Below are 20,166 nucleotides of genomic sequence, written 5' to 3'. Positions count from 1 at the left end.
GCCCCTAAAGACACATCAAGTATACAACAATATGTGTATGTGTGTTGCGTTAATTTGCCTGCTATTTACTGGGCTTTAATTTTCACGCTGTACTGTAAACTCTATGTCATAACTGACAGCAGGACAGCAAAAGTAAGAAATTATCGACATTACAAATGGCTGGAACTGTGAAGATGTTCAATTGAAAAATTGCCTCACAGCAACTTTTGCTGAGAGATCTGCTGGCCAGGGTTCTGCACAACATCTTCCTCTTTCAACGTGTAAACCGTACAAAGGCACTATGAGATGAAAATATCTTGAACATGCAATGGGCTTATTTGAAACAAGTTTGTGGCAATTTTATGGATACTTCTGAAGGAAAGGGGGATTGCTCCTTACTGCGTTGGGCTCATTTGTACCCAACTTTGTGTTTTAACTGCCCTCGGAATATGTTATGGGGATGTATAGAAAACTTCACTCTTGATGTTGTACTTGCTCTACAAATCTAATGCTGACACAGAGTGCTTGAAACTGAATTGTTCTGCTCCAAATTTTTTAATGTGTAAAAGAAATTTAAAAGTGCATCAATTAATACTTGGGGGCGACAGGGGAAAGAAAAACAATTTCCTGAACTGCGTAACTTTTTATCAAGAATTTGTATTGTAGTATCAAGAGAATTTAGTGAGGAAATGACAGCAAGAATATACTGCGAATATACAGAAGTGTGATGACATATGCAGTGTGAACAGGAACTTAGGGGGAGGGCAGGAAGAGTAACTGGCTGAATAAGGGAGACAGCACCAGAATAAAATAGCTGTCGCTATAAAATCAAGAGATTGTCATTCATCCAGAGTTTATATCACTTTGCTCTCAAAGCAAATCGCTGCAATTTTAAACCCTGGGATTGAAAGACTTTGTTCCCTTAATTCCTAATAGAAAGAAAACTAAATGCTAGATAATCCATGCCTCTGTAAGTGGAACGAAACAGAAAGTGCTGAAGAAACTTGATGTCTGGCAGCCTCTGTGGAGATAGAAACAGAGTTAATGTTTTGAGTCTAATATGACTTGTTTTTCAGAGCTTTGCTGCTTTTTGTTCAAACGGTAGTGATCCAGCCCTCAAAATGGACTGAGTGCTCTGTCGGGACTGCCATGGATGCTACCAGCTGTCCAGCCACAGTCTGTGTTGATGAAGGGAGGTGGCATTAAATCTACATCAATAAGTGGTGATGTTGTTATACATCAGGGAAGCTGCAAAAACTGCCGTGGCCGCTTGTATTGACTTATAATTATGTTAAATGGTTTAAAATTTTCAGTACAAGATGTTATGCAAGAGAACTAAGCCCTATCCTTACCTTTTACACCATACAATAAATGGTCTTGCTAATTATTACCTGAGGCAGCTAATACATCATCATTCACTACTTTAACTTGCATATTAAGTGGAACTACTTCATGATCAGACAATGTTTTATCACATGGACTATGCTCCTGACTGGAAATTCTTACGGAACACATCTGCTTAAAGAAAGACTTGCATGAGCAGAACATGTGGACTCAGGGCACAAGTAACACAATAGTAAGTTGGATACAAATGGATAGTCAAGGTGAAAGGTAGTTGCTCAGATGAGCATAAAATGGGAATTTGTGAAACTTGAAAGAGTTCAGAAAAGATTTGGAAGGATGTTTCCAGTATTGGAGGGTATGAACTACAGGGAGAGGCTGAACAGGATGGGGCTATTTTGTCTGCAGTGTCAGAGGCTGAGGAGTGACCTTGTAGAAGTTTATAAAATCATGAGGGGCATAGAGAGGATAAATAGACAAGGTCTATTCCCTGGGGTAGGGAGTCCAAAACTAGAGAACATAGGTTTAAGGTGAGAGGGCAAAGATTTAAAAAAGACCTAAAGGGCAACATTTTCACGCAGAGGGTGGTACATTTCTGAATGATCTGCCAGGTGGTTGGCATGGATGAGTTGGACCGAAGGGTCTATTTCCATGGTTGTACATCTCTATAATTAATGTTGAACAAGTACTGGTGCTGGGACCAATTTCTTTACCAATTACATATATAAATGTAGATTTGGGAATTAAAAGTCCAGTATGAGTCGGAGGAGGTAGGGGAGGTCCTTAATGAATACTTTGCTTCGGTAATCACTACTGAGAGGGACCTTGTTGTTTGTGAGGACAGCATGAAACAGGCTGATATGCTCAAACAGGTTGATGTTAAGAAGGAGAATGTACAGGAAACTTTGAAGAACAAGGATAGATAAGTCCCCTGGGCCAGGCTGGATATACCCAAGGTCACTACAGCAAGTGAGGGAAGAGATTGCTGCACCTTTGGCGATGATCTTTGTGTCCTCACTGTCCACTGGATTAATGCCACATGATTGGAGCACAGCAAATGTTATTCCCTTGTTCAAGAAAGGGAATAGGGAATTACAGACCAGTCAATCTTATGTTTATGGTGGGCAAATTAATGGAGAGGGTTCTGAAAGAGAGGATTTATGATTATTTGGAAAACCATTGTTTGATTAGAGATAGTCAGCATGGCTTTGTGAGGGGGAGGTCATGCCTCACACCTTTATTGAATTCTTTGAGTATGTGACAAAACATGTTGATGAAGGGAGAGCAGTGGATGTGGTGTATATGGATTTTAACAAGGCATTTGAGAAGGTTCCCTATGGTAGGCTCAATCAGAAAGTAAGGAGGCATGAAATACAGATAATTGGCTGGCCCATAGAAAACAGAGGGTGGTAGTAGATGGAAAGTATTCAGTCAGGAGCTTGGTGACCAGTGGTGTTCTGCAGGGATTTGTTCTTGGACCTCTGCTCTTTGTGATTTTTACAAATGACATGGATGATGAACTGGAAGGATGGGTTAGAAAGTTTTCTGATGACACTAAGCTTAATGGAGTGGTGGATAGTGTGGAGGGCTGTTGTAGGTTGCAACGAGACATTGACAGGATGCAGAGCAGGGCAGAGTAGTGGCAGATGGAGTTCTACCTGGATAAGTGTAAAGTGATTCATTTTGGTAGGTCGAAATTGAATGCAGATTACATGGTTAAAGGCAGGATTCTTGGTAGCGTGGAGGAACAGAGGGATCTTGGGCTCCACGTCCATAGATCCTCAAAATTGATACCCAAGTTGATAGAAAGTGAGGTCTGCAGATGCTGGAGATCAGAGCTGAAAATGTGTTGCTGGAGAAGCGCAGCAGGTCAGGCAGCATCCAGGAACAGGAGAATCGACGTTTCGGGCATAAGCCCTTCTGAAGAAGGGCTTATGCCCGAAACGTCGATTCTCCTGTTCCCTGGATGCTGCCTGACCTGCTGCGCTTCTCCAGCAACACATTTTCAACCCAGGTTGATAGGGTTGTTAAGAAGGTGTACGGTATGTTGGCTTTCATTAGGAGGGGGATTGAGTTTAAGAGCCACGAAGTTCTACAGAGCCCTGGTTAGACTACACTTGGAATATTGTATTCAGTTCTTGTCGCCTCATTATAGGAAGGAAGTGGAAGCTTTAGAGAGAGTACAGATGAGATTTACCAGGATACTGCCTGGAGGGCATGTCTTATGAAGAATGGTTGAGGGAGCTACAGCTTTTCTAATTGTAGCAAAGAAGGATGAGAGGTGACTTGATAGAGGTGTACAAGATGATGAGAGGCATAGATAGAGTAGATAACCAGAGGCATTTTCTCAGGGCCGAAATGGCTATCACAAGGGGTCATAATTTTAAGGTGACTGGAGGAAGGTTTAGGGGGGATGTCAGAGATAGGTTCTTTACACAGAGAATGGTGGGTGCATGGAATGCACTGCCAGCAGTGGTAGTAGAGTCAGATACATTAGGGACATTTAAGGAACTCTCGGATAGGCACATGGATGATAGTAAAATGAAGGGTACGTAGGTTAGTTTGAACTTAGAGTAGGATAAAAGATTGGCACAACATCGAATTTGGTTTAAACTAATTTGGCAGGGGGATGGGATCCGGACTTGTAGTCCAGCAAGTAGGTTAGCTGTTTGTCAGGATGCCCAAGACTGTAGGGAGGCTGTGGAGAAGGTAGCACTGACAGGGACTACTTGCGGACACAGAGATGGGCTCAAGTGCGTATACTTCAACGCAAGGAGTATCAGAAATAAGGTGGGTGAACTTAAGGCGTGGATCGGTACCTGGGACTACGATGTTGTGGCCATCACGGAAACGTGGATAGATGTGGGACAGGAATGGCTGTTGGAGGTTCCTGGTTACAGGTGTTTCAGTAAGATTAGGGAGGGTGGGAAAAAAGGAGGGGGGGTGGCATTGCTAATTAGAAATGGTATAACGGCTGCAGAAAGGAAGTTTGAGGGGGATCTGCCTCTGGAGGTAGTATGGGCTGAAGTCAGAAATAGGAAAGGTGCAGTCACCTTGTTGGGTGTTTACTATAGGCCCCCCTTTACTATAGGCTACTATATAGCAGCAGAGATGTGGAGAAACAGATTGGGAAACAGATTTTGGAAAGGTGCAGAAGCCACAGGGTCGTAGTCATGGGCGACTTCAACTTCCCAAATATTGATTGGAAGCTCTTTAGATCAAGTAGATTGGATGGGGCGGTGTTTGTGCAGTGTGTCCAGGAAGCTTTTCTAACGCAGTATGTAGATTGTCCAACCAGAGGGGAGGCCATATTGGATTTGGTACTCGGTAATGAACCGGGACAAGTGGTGGGCTTGTTAGTGGGTGAACATTTTGGTGATGGTGACCACAATTCTGTGACTTTCACCTTGGTTATGGAGAGAGATAGGTGCGCACAACAAGGTAGATTTTATAATTGGGGGAAGGGAAATTACGATGCTGTAAGGCAGGATTTGAGGAGCATACGTTGGGAGCATAGGCTGTCAGGGAAGGATGTGGTGGAAATGTGGAACTTGTTCAAAGAGCAGATACGACGTGTCCATGATATGTATGTACCTATCAGGCAGGAAAGAAATGGTCGTGTGAGGGAGCCTTGGTTGACGAGAGAGGTTGAATGTCTGGTAAAGAGGAAGAAGGAGGCTTACATAAGGTTGAGGAAACAGGATTCAGACAGAGCAGTGGAGGGATACAGGATAGCCAGAAGGGACCTGAAGAAAGGGATTAGGAGAGCTAAGAGAGGGCATGAAAAATCGTTGGCGGATAGGATCAAGGATAACCCCAAGGCATTTTATGCGTATGTGAGAAACCTGAGAATGACGAGAACGAGGGTAGGTCCGATCAAGGACAGTAGTGGGAGACTGTGTATTGAGTCGGAAGAGATAGGAGAGGTCTTGAACAAGTACTTCTCTTCAGTATTTACGAACGAGAGGGACCGTATTGTAGAAGAGGAGAGTGTGAAATGGACTGGTAAGCTAGAAGAGATACCTGTTAGGAAGGAAGATGTGTTGGACATTTTGAACAACTTGAGGATAGACAAGTCCCCCGGGCCTGACGGGATATATCCTAGGATTATGTGGGAAGCAAGAGAGGAAATTGCAGTACCGTTGGCAATGATCTTCTCGTCTTCACTGGCAACGGGGGTGGTACCAGGGGACTGGAGAGTAGCGAATGTTGTGCCCCTGTTCAAAAAAGGGAATAGGGATAACCCCGGGAATTACAGGCCTGTTAGTCTTACTTCTGTGGTAGGCAAAGTAATGGAAAGGGTACTGAGGGATAGGATTTATGAGTATCTGGAAAGACACTGCTTGATTAGGGACAGCCAGCACGGATTTGTGAAGGGTAGGTCTTGCCTTACAAGTCTTATTGAATTCTTCGAGGAGGTGACCAAGCATGTGGATGAGGGAAGAGCAGTGGATGTAGTGTACATGGATTTTAGTAAGGCATTTGATAAGGTTCCCCATGGTAGGCTTATGCGGAAAGTCAGGAGGCATGGGATAGAGGGAAATTTGGCCAATTGGATAGAAAACTGGCTAACCGGTCGAAGGCAGAGAGTGGTGGTAGATGGTAAATATTCAGCCTGGAGCCCAGTTACAAGTGGAGTTCCGCAGGGATCAGTTCTGGGTCCTCTGCTGTTTGTAATTTTTATTAATGACTTAGATGAGGGAGTCGAAGGGTGGGTCAGTAAATTTGCAGATGATACGAAGATAGGTGGAGTTGTGGACAGTGAGGAGGGCTGTTGTCGGCTGCAGAGGGACTTAGATATGATGCAGAGCTGGGCTGAGGAGTGGCAGATGGAGTTCAACCCTGCCAAGTGTGAGGTTGTCCATTTTGGAAGAACAAATAAGAATGCGGAATACAGGGTTAATGGTAGGGTTCTTAGTCAGGTGGAGGAACAGAGGGATCTTGGGGTCTATGTACATAGATCTTTGAAGGTTGCCACTCAGGTGGATAGAGTTTGTAAGAAGGCCTATGGAGTATTATCGTTCATTAGCAGAGGGATTGAATTCAAGAGTCGTGAAGTGATGTTGCAGCTGTACAGGACTTTGGTTAGGCCACAGTTGGAGTACTGTGTGCAGTTCTGGTCGCCTCACTTTAGGAAAGATGTGGAAGCTTTGGAGAGGGTGCAGAGAAGATTTACCAGGATGTTGCCTGGAATGGAGAGGAAGTCATACGAGGATAGGTTGAGAGTTCTCGGCCTTTTCTCGTTGGAACGGCGAAGGATGAGGGGTGACTTGATAGAGGTTTATAAGATGATCAGAGGAATAGATAGAGTAGACAGTCAGAAACTTTTTCCCCGGGTACAACAGAGTGTTACAAGGGGACATAAATTTAAGGTGAAGGGTGGAAGGTATAGGGGAGATGTCAGGGGTGGGTTCTTTACCCAGAGAGTGGTGGGGGCATGGAATGCGCTGCCCGTGGGAGTGGTAGAGTCGGAATCATTGGCGACCTTTAAGCAGCATTTGGATAGGTACATGGATGGGTACTTAATCTAGGTTAGAAGTTCGGCACAACATCGTGGGCCGAAGGGCCTGTTCTGTGCTGTATTGTTCTATGTTCTATCGAAGGCTGAAGGGCCTATATTTGCTGTACTGTTTTATGTCGAGAGTGCGGTGCTGGAAAAGCATAGCAGGTCATGCAGCATCCAAGGAACAGGAAAATCAACGTTTCGGGGAAAAGCCCTTCATCGGGAATGATGCTGGGAGCCTCGGGGATGGAGAGATAAATGGGAGAGGGTGGGGCTGAGGAGAGGTAGCTGAGAGTGCAATAGGTGGATGAAGGTGAGGGTAAAGGTGATAGGGGAGGATGGAGTGGATAGGTGGGAAGGAAGATGGTCAGGTGGGAAGGGCATGAGGGCGGTGCTGAGCTGTAAGGTTGGAACTGGGGTAAGGTGGGGGATGGGGAAATGAGGAAACTGGTGAAATCCACATTCATGCCATGGGGTTGGAGGATCCCGAGGCAGAAGATGAGGCATTCTTCCTCCAGGTATTGGGTGGTTAGGGAGTGGTGATGGAGGAGGCCCAGGACCTGCATGGCCTTGGTAGAGTGGGAGGGGGAGCTCAAGTCACAGCCACAGGGCAGTGAGGTTGGTTGGTGCGGGTGTCCCGGAGATGTTCTCTGAAGCGTTCTGCCTGAAACATTGATTTTCCTGCTCCTCAGATGCTACCTGACCTGCTGTGCTTTTCCAGCCCCATACTCTTGACTCTAATCTTCAGCACCTGCAGTCCTCACTTTTACCTGTACTGTTCTATGTTCTAATTAGCCGACTGGAACCTTTTCTCCAGAAAACTGAGGGGTGATTCCTTTACATAAAGATTTTGAAAGGTTGTAATAAGTATCTGTTTCTAGGAGAGACCCAATCAAGGGACTGTAAATATGATTTAGAAACAGGAAATTCAGAAGGAGCTTCTTTACCCAGGGAGTGGTGAGAATGTGAACTGAATAACAACAGGGAGTGGTTGAAGCGAATAGCTAAGATGTAATCAAGAAGAAGTTGGATAAGCACAACAGAGACAAAAGTGAAAGGATGTACTGATAATATTACAGCATAAGACATAGGAGAGAAGTTGGCCATTTGGCCTATTGAGTTGGCTTTGGCATTCAATGAGATCATGGCTAATCTGATAACCCTCAATCTCCAGTTACCTGCCATTTCCCACAACCTTCGATTTCCTTACCGAATAAAAATCTATCTCAGCCTTAAATATACATAATGACTCAGTCTTGAGAGCTCTCTGCAGTAAAGAATTTCTCAGATTCACTAGACTTTGGGCAAAGAAATTTCTCCTCATCTCTGTCTTAAATGGGAAACCGCTTACTGTGAGATTTTGTCCTCCGGCCCTAATCAAATTCGATGAAGCAGGGTGAGAGTAGGCACAGATTCTGGCAACTATACATCAGATCAAACAGAATGTAAGAATTTTACAGTAAAGAAGGAGGCCATTTGAATCACTATGTCTGTATCACCTCCTGAATGAGCTATTCAGCTCATCCCATTCTCCAGCCCTGTCTCTGTAGCCCTCTAAATTCATCACTTTCAAATATATATCCAGCTCATTTTTGAAACCTCCTACAGAATCCATTTGCACCACTCTCCAGGCAGCACATTCCAAATCCTAACAACTCTCTGAGTAAAGAAGTTTCTCCTCATTTCATTCCTAGCTGTCTTGCTGACAATCTTGCAATTATGACCCCTCTAGTTACTGACATACCGACTAGTGGAAACAGAATATCCTTCTTTATCCTGTCAAAATTGTTCATAATTCTGATCACCTCAATAAGGTCACCTCTTAATCTTAGGAGAATAAGCCCAATTTCTTTCATCTTTCTTTGTATCTAAATTCCCTCAGTCCTGGTACCATTCCAGTAAATCTCCTTTGAACTTTAACATGCTGCCTTAAATAAGGTGCCCAGAACTGAACACAATGCTCCAAATGTGGTCTGACCAATGAGTTGTAGAGGTATAGCATCACTTCGTTGCTTTTATAATCTATGCCACTATTTATAAACATAAAGATCCTAAAGGCCTTCTTAACAAATGTTTTAACTTGCCTGTCCGCCTTCAGAGAATCATGCAGGTGAATCCCGAGGTCCCTCTGCTTCTGTACTCCCCTCAAGATTCTATCTTTGAGCCTATATTGTCTCTCCATGTTCCCAAAATGCATTATCTCACATCTTTCTACATTAAAATTCATTTGTCCATTTGGCCAACTTGTCAATGTCCCTCTGAAATCATTCAGCATCAACCTCCCAACTCACTGTTCTCCCTAGCATAGTGTCATCTGCAAATTTAGAGACATTTCCCTCAAAACCATCTTCAAATTATTTATATAAATCAGAAAGAGCAAAGGTCCCAACACTGATCCCTGAAATCACCACTTTCAATTTGTCTCCAGTCTGTGAAATACCCATATATACCTACCGTCTGTTTCCTATCTTTTAACCAACTTCTAATCCATGTTGCCAAGGATCCATCAATCTCAAACATTTATAATTTGCTAACCAACCTGCCATGTGGCACCATATTGAATGCTTTCTGAAAGTCGAAATATATAACATCCACAGCACTACCCTCATCCACCAGCTGTGTCACCTTGTCAAAGAATTTGATTAACTTTGTTGAGACATTACTTGACAAAGCCATGTTGACCATCTAGTATTAACTTATTATTTTCTAACTGTATACTTATCTGAACTTAATTATGGCCTCCTTCAGTTTTCCCACTATTGATGTCAAGCTGGCAGATCTGTTGTTTCCTTGGTTATCCTTTACCCCTTTATTAAACATTGATATCACATTTGCAACCCTACAGTCCTCAAGGACTAAACCCGTATTCAGAGAGGCCTGGAAAATTTCTATCAACAGCTCTGTGATTTGCTCCTTTATCTCTCTCAGCAATTTAGGATGCATTCCGTCTGGATCTGGTGACTTCTCTACCTGAAATGCTGCCAGCCTTTTTAGCACCTGTTCTTTAGCTGTGACTATACTGCTCAGTTGCTCAACTACACCATTGTCACCGGCTTCTAATTTGGTTAAGAAATAAGCAAAATATTTGTTTAGTACCTCTGCCATATCCTTTGTTTCAGTAAGCAGTTTACCTTGGGCCCCACTCTATCCGTCACGAATCTTTTACTAATATTATGTTTGAAGAACATTTTACTTCTAGTTTTAGCGCAACCTGCCATCCTTTCCTCATGCTTCCTCTTAGCCTTCCTTATTCCAGCCTTAGCCTCTCTCCTGTACTTGAGATATCTTCTTGATATCTATTGCCTGTTTCTGTGCTTTAATTCCATTTAATACTGTGCTGTATTACACTTATGCAGCACCTTTCATGATTTCATGTATTTTAAAGTGGTTTAGAGTCATAGAGATGTACAGCATGGAAACAGACCCTTTGGACCAACCTGTCCATGCCGACCAGATATCCCAACCCAACCTAATCAACCTGCCAGCACCCGGCCCATATCTCTCCAAACCCTTCCCATTCATATACCCATCCAAATGCCTCTTAAATGTTGCAATTGTACCAGCCTCCACCACATCTTCTGGCAGCTCATTCCATACTAGTACCACCATCTGCGTGAAAATGTTGCCCTTAGGTCTCTTTTATATCTTTCCTCTCTCACCCTAAATCTATGCCCTCTAGTTGTGGACTCCATGACCCAAGGGAAAAGACTTTGTCTATTTATCCTAACCATGCCCCTCACAATTTTGTAAATCTCTATAAGGTTTACAGCCTCCGACGCTCCAGGGAAAACAGCCCCACCCTGTTCAGCCTCTCCCTATAGCTCAAATCCTCCAACCCTGACAACATCCTTGTAAATCTTTTCTGAACTCTTTCAAGTTTCACAACATCTTTCCGATAGGAAAGAGACTAGAATTGCACGCAATATTCCAACAGTGGCCTAACCAATGTTCTGCATAGCCGCAACATGACCTCCCAACTCCTGTACTCAATACTCTGACCAATAAAGGAAAGCATACCAAATGCCTTCTTCACTATCCTATCTACCTGTGACTCTACTTTCAAGGAGCTATGAACCTACACTCCAAGGTCTCTTTGTTCAGCAACACTCCCTAGGACCTTACCATTAAGTGTATAAGTCCTGCTAAGACTTTCCCAAAATGCAGCACCTCGCATTTATCTGAATTAAACTCCATCTGCCACTTCTCAGCCCATTGGCTCATCTGGTCCAGATCCTGTTGTAATCTGAGGTAACCCTCTTCGCTGTCCACTACACCTCCAATTTTGGTGTCATCTGCAAACTTACTAACTGTACCTCTTATGATCACATCCAAATCATTTACGTAAGTGACAAAACGTAGAGGACCCAGCACCGATCCTTGTGGCACTCCACTGGTCACAGGTCTCCAGTCTGAAAAACAACCCTCCGCCACCACCCTCTGTCTTTTACCTTTGAGCCAGTTCTGTATCCAAATGGCTAGTTCTCCCTGTATTCCGTGAGATCTAACCTTGCTAATCAGTCTCCCATGGGGAACTTTGTCGAATGCCTTACTGAAGTTCATATAGATCACATCTACCGCTCTGCCCTCATCAATCTTTTTTGTTACTTCTTCAAAAAACTCAATCAAGTTTGTGAGACATGATTTCCCATACACAAAGCCATGTTGACTATCCCGAATCAGTCCTTGCCTTTCCCTCAGGATTCCCTCCAACAGCTTGCCCACCACTGAGGTCAGGCTCACTGGTCTGTAATTCCCTGGCTTGTCTTTACCGCCCTTCTTAAACAGTGGCACCATGTTTGCCAACCTCCAGTCTTCCGGCATCTCACCTGTGACTATCAATGATACAAATATCTCAGCAAGAGGCCTAGCAATCACTTCTCTAGCTTCCCACAGAGTTCTTGGGTACACCTGATCAGGTCCTGTTTAATGAAGGACTTAAAGCAGAATCATCATTGTAATGGAATTGCCCACAATACAATCAGAGGAGATCTAAACATCCGAACACAAGAGGAAGACTAAACAGCAACAGGGACAGTTTGCGTGTCAATAGTATGTTTAATTTAATAAAGCATCCAAAGGTACTTACAGCAGCCTTATGACCTAAAATAATAATAATTGAAAATATGGACAGATGTAGGCCATTTGGCCCTTTGAGTCTTCTCTGGCATTCAATATGATCATAGCTGATCAACCAATTCAGAACCCTGTTCCCACTTTCACCACATACCCTTTGGCTCTAAGAACTAAATCTATCACCTTCTTGAAAACATTCAATTTGGTCTCAATCACTTTCTGTGGCAGAGAATTCCACATTTTCATCACTCTGTGTGAAGAAACTTTTCCACATCTCCTCTATCCTAAGGCTGTGACTTCTGGTTCTGGACTCCCCGATCATTGGGAACATACTCCCTGCATTCACCCTTTCTAATTGAATGGTAATAATAATAATCTAATGATGGATTGTCCCTTTGTTTTGACAGATGAGTATTCAGCAAGGAAACCAACTGTTCATTGTTAGGATTTGCTGATCCGATTGCAAATATGACTAAACGGGGGGGGGGGGGGGGGGGCGGTGGCGCAGGCTTTCTAATGTCCTGTAGGAAGCTGAGGTAAAAACAACGACTGCAGATGCTGGAAACCAGAGTCTAGATAAGAGTGTGCTGGAAAAGCACAGCAGTTCAGGCAGCATCCGACTCTGTTCCCCGCAAATGCAGAGACTGTCTTGATGTTGGGAACTTCTCTATTTCAATTTATTTAGAGTCGTTTTTTACCATGTAGTAGCCTATACCTTACAAGCAATGAGAGTGGCTTTCAAACTGGTCTTGTCGCTGAGTTAGTAACTTCTTATGTTGCAGTTCTCATGCTCAGCTGGCTGTATCAGCATCCGGCCATCCTGCCTGTGGGAATTGTTCAAGTGAGTCACATGGCTGACCCAGCAAAGCTGACCTCTGATAGATATGCTCTCTAAAATAACTTTGGTGTGGGGTGTCTGTCCTGCCACTTCGTATTGCAAATAAATCTAAAACAGCAATGGTGTAATTCATCTGGTTAATTTATGTGCCACCATTAGGTTGTATCCATGCCTCACAGTCAGGGCAAGGTGATTTACGAGCACTACATGGTAAGCCACTACACTGTAAGTAATCTAAGGAAGTAATCTAATCTAAGTCTACATGACAGACTATGATCTTTGTTTTCTGACAAGCTCCATGATCTCTCAACAGCCTGTTGGTGACCTCGCCGCATGGTGAGCTTGTTTTTGTAAAGCAATACATGATTTCATCATCCAATACAAAGTTGCATGTTATATGTTCTATGTGTGGATCTAATTTAAATCAGTCCCTCCCTGAACTGAGATTAGAATGAAATCAGACCTTCTACACTGAGACTTGACTTAAATCAATCCCTCCCTTGTTAATATCTGACCAAATCTGAATTGTATTTGTATCTGTATTTAAAATTAGTCCCTCCCTGAATTGTCTGAGTGAGGACCTAATTCAAATCAGCCACTCCCCTTATTGGGATCTTATTTGATTAGATCAGATTAGATTCCCTACAATGTGGAAACAAGTCATTTCCCCCAACAAATCCACACCAACCCTCTGAAGACCACCACACTCAAACCCTTTTGTCTCTGACTAATGCACCTAACACTTTGGGCAATTTAGCATAGTCAATTCACCCAACCTGTACATTTTTGGATTGTGGAGGAAACCCATGCAAACACAGGGAGAATGTGCAAAATCCACACAGGCAGTCACCTGAGACTGGAATTGAACCCAGGTACCTGGCGCTGTGAGGCAACAGTACTAACCACTGAGTCACCGTGCCACCCTTATTGAGGTCTGATGAAAATTTGATTGAGATTGAGACGCTATTAAAAGCAGACCCTCCAAATACAGTTTGAGGGATCTGATTTAAATCAGTCCCTCCCTGATTTCAGATTTGATTAAAATCTGACCTTCTCTGAATTGAGATGTTATTAAAATCAGCCCCTCCATGTACTGAGAATTTAAAAATCAGCTCCTCCCAAAACTGTCTGAAGATCTGATTAAAATCAACCCTCTCAAAACTATCTGAGGATCTGATTAAAATCAGCCCAAGTTGAGACCTGGTTAAAATTAGTAAGCTCTGATTGGATAGCTTTACCTTATTATCCTTTTGTGATCAAAAACACATTACCATAGGTTTGGACGATGGTTTTGTTGCAAGCAACTTACGGTATTCAGTCACAATGGAATGATTTAATGAGTATGGAACCAGCCCATTACCGTTGACCAACGGGCTGAGAAGTGGCAGATGGAGTTTAATTTAGATAAATGTGAGGTGCTGCATTTTGGGAAAGCAAATCTTAGCAGGACTTATACACTTAATGGCAAGGTCCTAGGGAGTGTTGCTGAACAAAGAGACCTTGGCGTGCAGGTTCATTGCTCCTTGAAAGTGGAGTCACAGGTAGATAGGATAGTGAAGAAGGCATTTGGTATGCTTTCCTTTATTGGTCAGAGTATTCAGTACAGGAGTTGGGAGGTCATGTTGCGGCTGTCCAAAACATTGGTTAGGCCACTGTTGGAATATTGCTTGCAATTCTGGTCTCCTTCCTATCTGAAAAATGGTGTGAAACTTGAAAGGATTCAGAAAAACTTACAAGGATGTTGCCAGAGTTGGAGGATTTGAGCTATAGGGAGAGGTTGAATAGGCTAGGGCTGGTTTCCCTCGAGCATTGGAGACTGAGGGGTGACCTTACAGAGGTTTATAAAATCACGAGGGGCATGGATAGGATAAATAGACAAAGTCTTTTCCCTGGGGTGGGGGAAGTCCAGAACTAGAGGGTATAAGTTTAGGGTGAGAGGAGAAAGATATAAAAGAGACCTAAGGGGCAACGTTTTCATGCAGAGGGTGGTACGTGTATGGAATGAGCTGCCAGAGGAAGCCGTGGAGACTAGTACAATTGCAACATTCAAAAGGCATCCGGATGGGTATATGAATAGGAAGGGTTTGGAGGGATATGGTCTAGGTGTCGGCAGGTGGGACTAAAATGGGGTGGGATATCTGGTAAGCACGGACAAGTTGGACCGAAGGGTCTGTTTCTGTGCTGTATATCTCTATAATTGTCTTGACAATCTGACAAAGAATGGTTGGTAGGTTGGGAATGTGAAGGATGACCCAGACAAATAAACTAATAACTGCATGCAAACTAATGGTGGCTCCAGGTCAGAGGATGAAAAACTAAGATGGGATGTGCTGATAATGATTGTTTCAGATGAGAATAATGTTCCTTTAACATTGCTAACTTACTAGAATGTAAATAACACCAATAAATAATGATCTATAGCACCACATTCACAAAGGAGTGGCTTTATTGGCATTGCTGGTTAAAACATCACAGAAAGTAAATGATTCCAGTATTAAGTACCCTTTTAATAAAGTGTCTCCTGGAACACATCCAGAACATACTGAGCTAGAAAAAGAAATACCAGCTGTTTAATGGCATGAGTTTAGGATTTTAAAATAACAAGTGTAAAGTGATGGTCTCCCACAGTAACAGATACGATGGGTTGGAGTCTTATAATGTGGTTTTGGGATTTACAAACATTGGTGAGTGGCTGCAGAGCCTGAAGAGGAAGAAGTTATAGAAGTGAGGAAATCTAAAGAAGAACTTGTTGAGGTCCATTATTTGAGTCTACCAGAAACTGATGGCTTTTGGAAAAGCAGAATGTACATATATATGGGAAAGGGGACTCATGAGAATGGAACGCAAACCACAACTTGGGATCTGTCAAACTACCAGACTCCATATTTATGCTTTCCCAAATATCATACCTTTCCATCAATTTCCCCATCTTCAGCATGTTCTGAATTTTCTTTTGACCAATTAATACTTATGTTTTGTAAACATAATGAACTAACAATCTTATATAACCTCCATGTGTGCCTTTAAAAAGGAACAAAAATTATTCTATCAAATACTTAAAGGTCATTATGTATATATGATGTTCAGGTTTTTACAAAGGCTCTAGAACAACACAGGAGAGATTCTTTATTGAAATAATTAAAATCAATTCTCTGTAAACAGTACACTTTCTTTAATAATCACTAATAAAAGGAGCCACAGCTGATTTTTTTTGCCAGTGCTGGAAATTCTCACACAAAATAATAGCTGATTTTGTTCACATCCTGCTTTAGTTTTTTTCTAAGAGGAATCCATAACAGAAAAGCAAACTTCGTCACATATTTATTTAAATTCATCTTTCTTAAAAAAATTTTTACCACCCAATCGCCCATCTTTTGAAGTTTGGTATAAGCAAAGAAAATGCCAAATGCTCACAGCATGTTGGCACTCTCCATTTACTATTCATCTCCTGTTCAGGATGTATAATTGTGACTGAAACCGTTCTCAATGTTGGGGCTGAGACATAAAATATCCAAGCAAACCCTATGCTGAGGCCTTTAGTGAAAATTTGAACAAAATAAAAAAAATTACAATAGACAATCCAATGATAAGTTGAATGACATAATTGTGTAGTATGATTTTTTTTTTATTTAAGACTTCATTTTGGAAATTAGAAATGTCAGTTAATGAGGAAAAAAGACTAGGTCAAAAATATTCTGACTTAAATTGACAAACCTCCAAAACCTAGTGGCTAGTGTAGAACTGGCTGTCATATTTGTCACATCACATCACTGGGTTCTAATGCATTAATGCTGGAAAACCTAAAGGCATCATTGATTTGGACCTTTAACTAGCATGATGAATATATTCAAGATTTTAATTACAATTATGACAATTGCCTGTGAATCAGAAAGATGCACCAAAAACACTCCCAACTTCTGCAATGGATGTTTTGATCACGACATTGTGTACCAGAGCTGGATGGACCAGAGGCTTCAGGCTTGATTTTGGCTCTATGCTGATCTCAGTCACAATTAGCCTTGAAAGCGTGAGTTACACGGAGGAAATTTAACCCCCATTAGAAATGACAGGTGCATAGATATGAGCTAAAGCCAGGCAATTGATAGCAACGCTTACTGCCTTTCTTTACTCGTAAAGAATGGACACTTGGCATAAGATAGCAGAGGTATTCTGCACCAGGGCATAAGGTGGCATTTTGAGGAGGGGAAACCAAACAATTGGAAAAAGAACTCTGTATTGAGCCATTTTAAAAACATACGTGTAGTGGTATGCAGTTTTGGTACGTGTGTGTTCTGAAGCCAACAATACTCCTGTAATTGGGATGCTATGACAGTTCATACAAGTGATGCAATGGCATTTTCATGTTTAAACATCTTCAAAGCACATGCAAAAATAAGAGGTAAGAATAACTACAAGTATCCTAGCACTACACTGTCTCTGTTCCTTAAACAGCTCCCACATTGTTCAGACAGTCCCTGTGGAGACAGTTTCCAATGCACCCCATTGCACAGACATTGCTATCACTGTGTACTTGCTATCTTCCCCCAGCACTGCCCCCAATGGACAGAGATAACCTTCAATACTCAGGGTCTTGTATGGAGCATTTTTTTAAACTTTGAAAAACTTTAAAGATATATAAATTTGCTGAGAAAATGACTAACACAAACAGTCTTTCGTCACTCTCACAACCCTAGATAGGGTGATGGAGCATTCATTAATATCACCATTTGGGATCAAGCACAGCTCTCAATTGAAATGGAGAAGTAACGTGTTCGAACGGAAATTGCGCCAGCTAGACCCTTGTTTACTGAGTAGTTAGATAAGTCCAGTCCTACCGTCTGGGAGTCCCTTGAAAGGACGATGGCCAGGACATGCGGGATTTATTCAGCCCGGGTCTGTCACTTGTATCCACGGCGTTAGATCGCTCCATCTGGCGGTGTACATGCCGGTCTGTGTCCGAGTATCCGCGGTGTTTGATTTTGATGGGTGTTCGGGGTTGTCTCCACAGGTGCTGCGGGGGTTTGAGGGTGTTCTGCCCCTCTCTGGGGACGGGCAGGGACAGAGACAAGCTCTTCTTGGAGCAAGGTGGAGGATCCATCGCCGGACGAGGGGAGAAGGGGTGGGGGGGGGGGGAGAGCTGGTCTCAATGTAATGGGCACCACCTCACGGCTCACAGTGACCCGGCAGGGCTCCAGCAGATGCTCAGCTCTGGGTTCAGGGGCACAGACAGGGATGAAGTTTCAGCTCATCAGATGGCCGCAAAGCCGCCGGTACCGGCTGGGGCTGAGGGAAGGAGGCTGTAAGTGACTCCCTCCCGGCCCTGTGACAAGGACTCGAGGCCCCCAGACCCTCCAAGAGACTGAGCTGACCTCAGTTCATTCATTCAGTGCCGCCACTGGCACTATCCTCATTGACACCGCCTTCCCCCCCGGTTTGATTCTGAGACTTTTCCTCCTTGCCTGGCTCCTCCTGGGGATGTTGTTGTTACAAAATAATGTGGGTTTTTTTTTAGCAGTTCAGTCTCGTAGGCAGCAACACACTGCTGTTCAACTCATTTTAGTCGCTCCTCTCCTGCTTCCTTTTTAATGTACACCTTCTAATTTTTGTTTCTGTTTTGATTTGGTCTGAATCAGCAGCGATTCCTATCCTGCTGCACTTCCATTTGCCTGGTTTGTTTTGCTCTGATCGCTGTCTGTCTAGCGGATCGCTCGCTCCCCTGTTTAAACGCCTCTTGGTATCTCGCCCATCCTCAGGCTGGCTCCCAGCTCTCCCGCACGCAATGGGCACCCGGCACCCTTTCCAATCGCTAATAAACTTCTCCCTTTTCCTCGCCGGCACCGTGTTCCAGACTCATCATTCCTCTGTCGCCCGGCTTCTATTTTTAATTCAGCTTTTATGAAATCCGCCTCTCCCCGGCCGTCCCACGTATTCCCACCAAACTTACATTTGCAGTTCCTTGTGCCCTCTCCTGCCTGAGGTCTTGCTGCTAGCACCTTCTCTGACCAGTCTCAGCGCTGGATTATTGCTCAGCTTCTCCACTGCAGAGTTCAGCCTCTCTCCAGAGCTCTTTCTGCCCCTCAGTCCTCTCCGTGCGTTCTCTCCCTCCCTTCCTCTCTGGAGCAGTGAAGATCAGTATCTTATTCTGTTGCTAAGAAATACTCGCGAGCGCTCTCTGGCACCGAGACATACAAACCACAGTCTCCTTCTCAACAACATCAAAGAAACCTGTTTCTGTCATCTCTCCATCCTGCTGTATGTGCTGTCTCTATTTCTTGTTTATTATCCATGTCTATTTCCGTGTATCTCCGCTTGTTTCCCGCTAGTCTAACCTGTTCCTTAATAATCTATTTAATTAACCAGCCAGGTGAACGTGCTAGACACATTCCTGATTCTATTTTTTAAGAAATCAACGGGAAAGTTAGGCGAGATGTTCCCTGATCTGATTGGCTCATTTCCTCTACATTAAACGACACAGTGGAAGAGAAAATATTCCCTTCAAGAAACTTTGAGAGTGTAAACCCAAAGATAAAACTTTATTGCTGGAACAGCACATCAGGTCAGGCAGCATCCAGGGAACAGGAGATTCGACGTTTCGGGCACAGGCCCTTCTTCAGGAAATAAACCCAAAGATAGAAAAGCATGGAATGAAAGTGGGAGATGGTGCAGTGTTTGTACACACTGATTGAGAGAGAGAGACAGCGCAGTGCTTGTACACACTGATTGAGAGTGGGAGATGGTACAGTGTTTGTACACAGACAGGCAGAGAGAGATAGTGCAATGTTTGTACACATTAACTGAGTGGGAACAGGTGCAATGTTTGTACACATGGGACTGAGCGTGGGACGCTGTGAAAGTTGTATACGCTGAGAGAGGGAGATGCTGCAGTTTTGGACTCTGAGAGTGGGAGCTTGTGCAGTGTGTATACACTGACTGAAATTGGGAGATGGTGCAGTGTTTGTACGCACTGAGAGAGGGAAACAGTGCAGTGTTTGTGCACACTAACTGAGAGTAGAAGATGGTGCAGTGTTTGTACACACTGACACTGAGGTGATACATTTTGGGAAGTCTAAGTCTAGAGCGAATTATACAATGAACGGAAGAGCCTTAGGAAAAGTTGATGAGCAGAGAGATCTGGGAGCGCAGGTCTATTGTACCCTGAAGGTTGCTGCACAGGTGGATAGAGTGGTCAAGAGGGCATTTAGATTAGATTACATTACAGTGTGGAAACAGGCCCTTCGGCCCAACAAGTCCACACCGACCCGCCGAAGCGAAACCCATCCATACCCCTACATTTACCCCTACCTAGCACTACGGGCAATTTAGTATGGCCAATTCACCTGACCCTGCACATCTTTGGACTGTGGGAGGAAACCGGAGCACCCGGAGGAAACCCACGCAGACACGGGGAGAACGTGCAAACTCCACACAGTCA

At 43.5% G+C, this 20,166-nt stretch overlaps 1 protein-coding gene across 2 annotated transcripts in view; it reads right to left on the bottom strand.

Moving 5' to 3' along the window:
- pde4a (phosphodiesterase 4A, cAMP-specific) overlaps window positions 1–20,166 on the bottom strand; it is a 734,216-nt gene that overhangs the window by 628,161 nt on the left and 85,889 nt on the right. Inside the window, exon 1 of one of the 2 annotated variants that reach the window (XM_087983116.1) lies at window positions 17,570–18,871. The exons of the other annotated variant lie outside the window; for it this stretch is intronic. Coding sequence (XP_087839242.1) covers window positions 17,570–17,832 — 263 coding nt within the window. The 5' untranslated portion in view covers window positions 17,833–18,871. Of the gene's footprint in view, window positions 1–17,569; window positions 18,872–20,166 lie in introns of those variants that run through there. 2 annotated transcript variants of the gene reach the window in all.

This window comes from Chiloscyllium plagiosum, unplaced genomic scaffold, assembly GCF_037043375.1.
Source record: "Chiloscyllium plagiosum isolate Xiang-an unplaced genomic scaffold, Cpla_swu_hap1 HiC_scaffold_45, whole genome shotgun sequence".
Classification (NCBI taxonomy): Eukaryota; Metazoa; Chordata; class Chondrichthyes; order Orectolobiformes; family Hemiscylliidae; genus Chiloscyllium; species Chiloscyllium plagiosum.
Note: the sequence above shows the minus strand (reverse complement) of the source record. Positions and strands in the feature narration are given on the sequence as shown.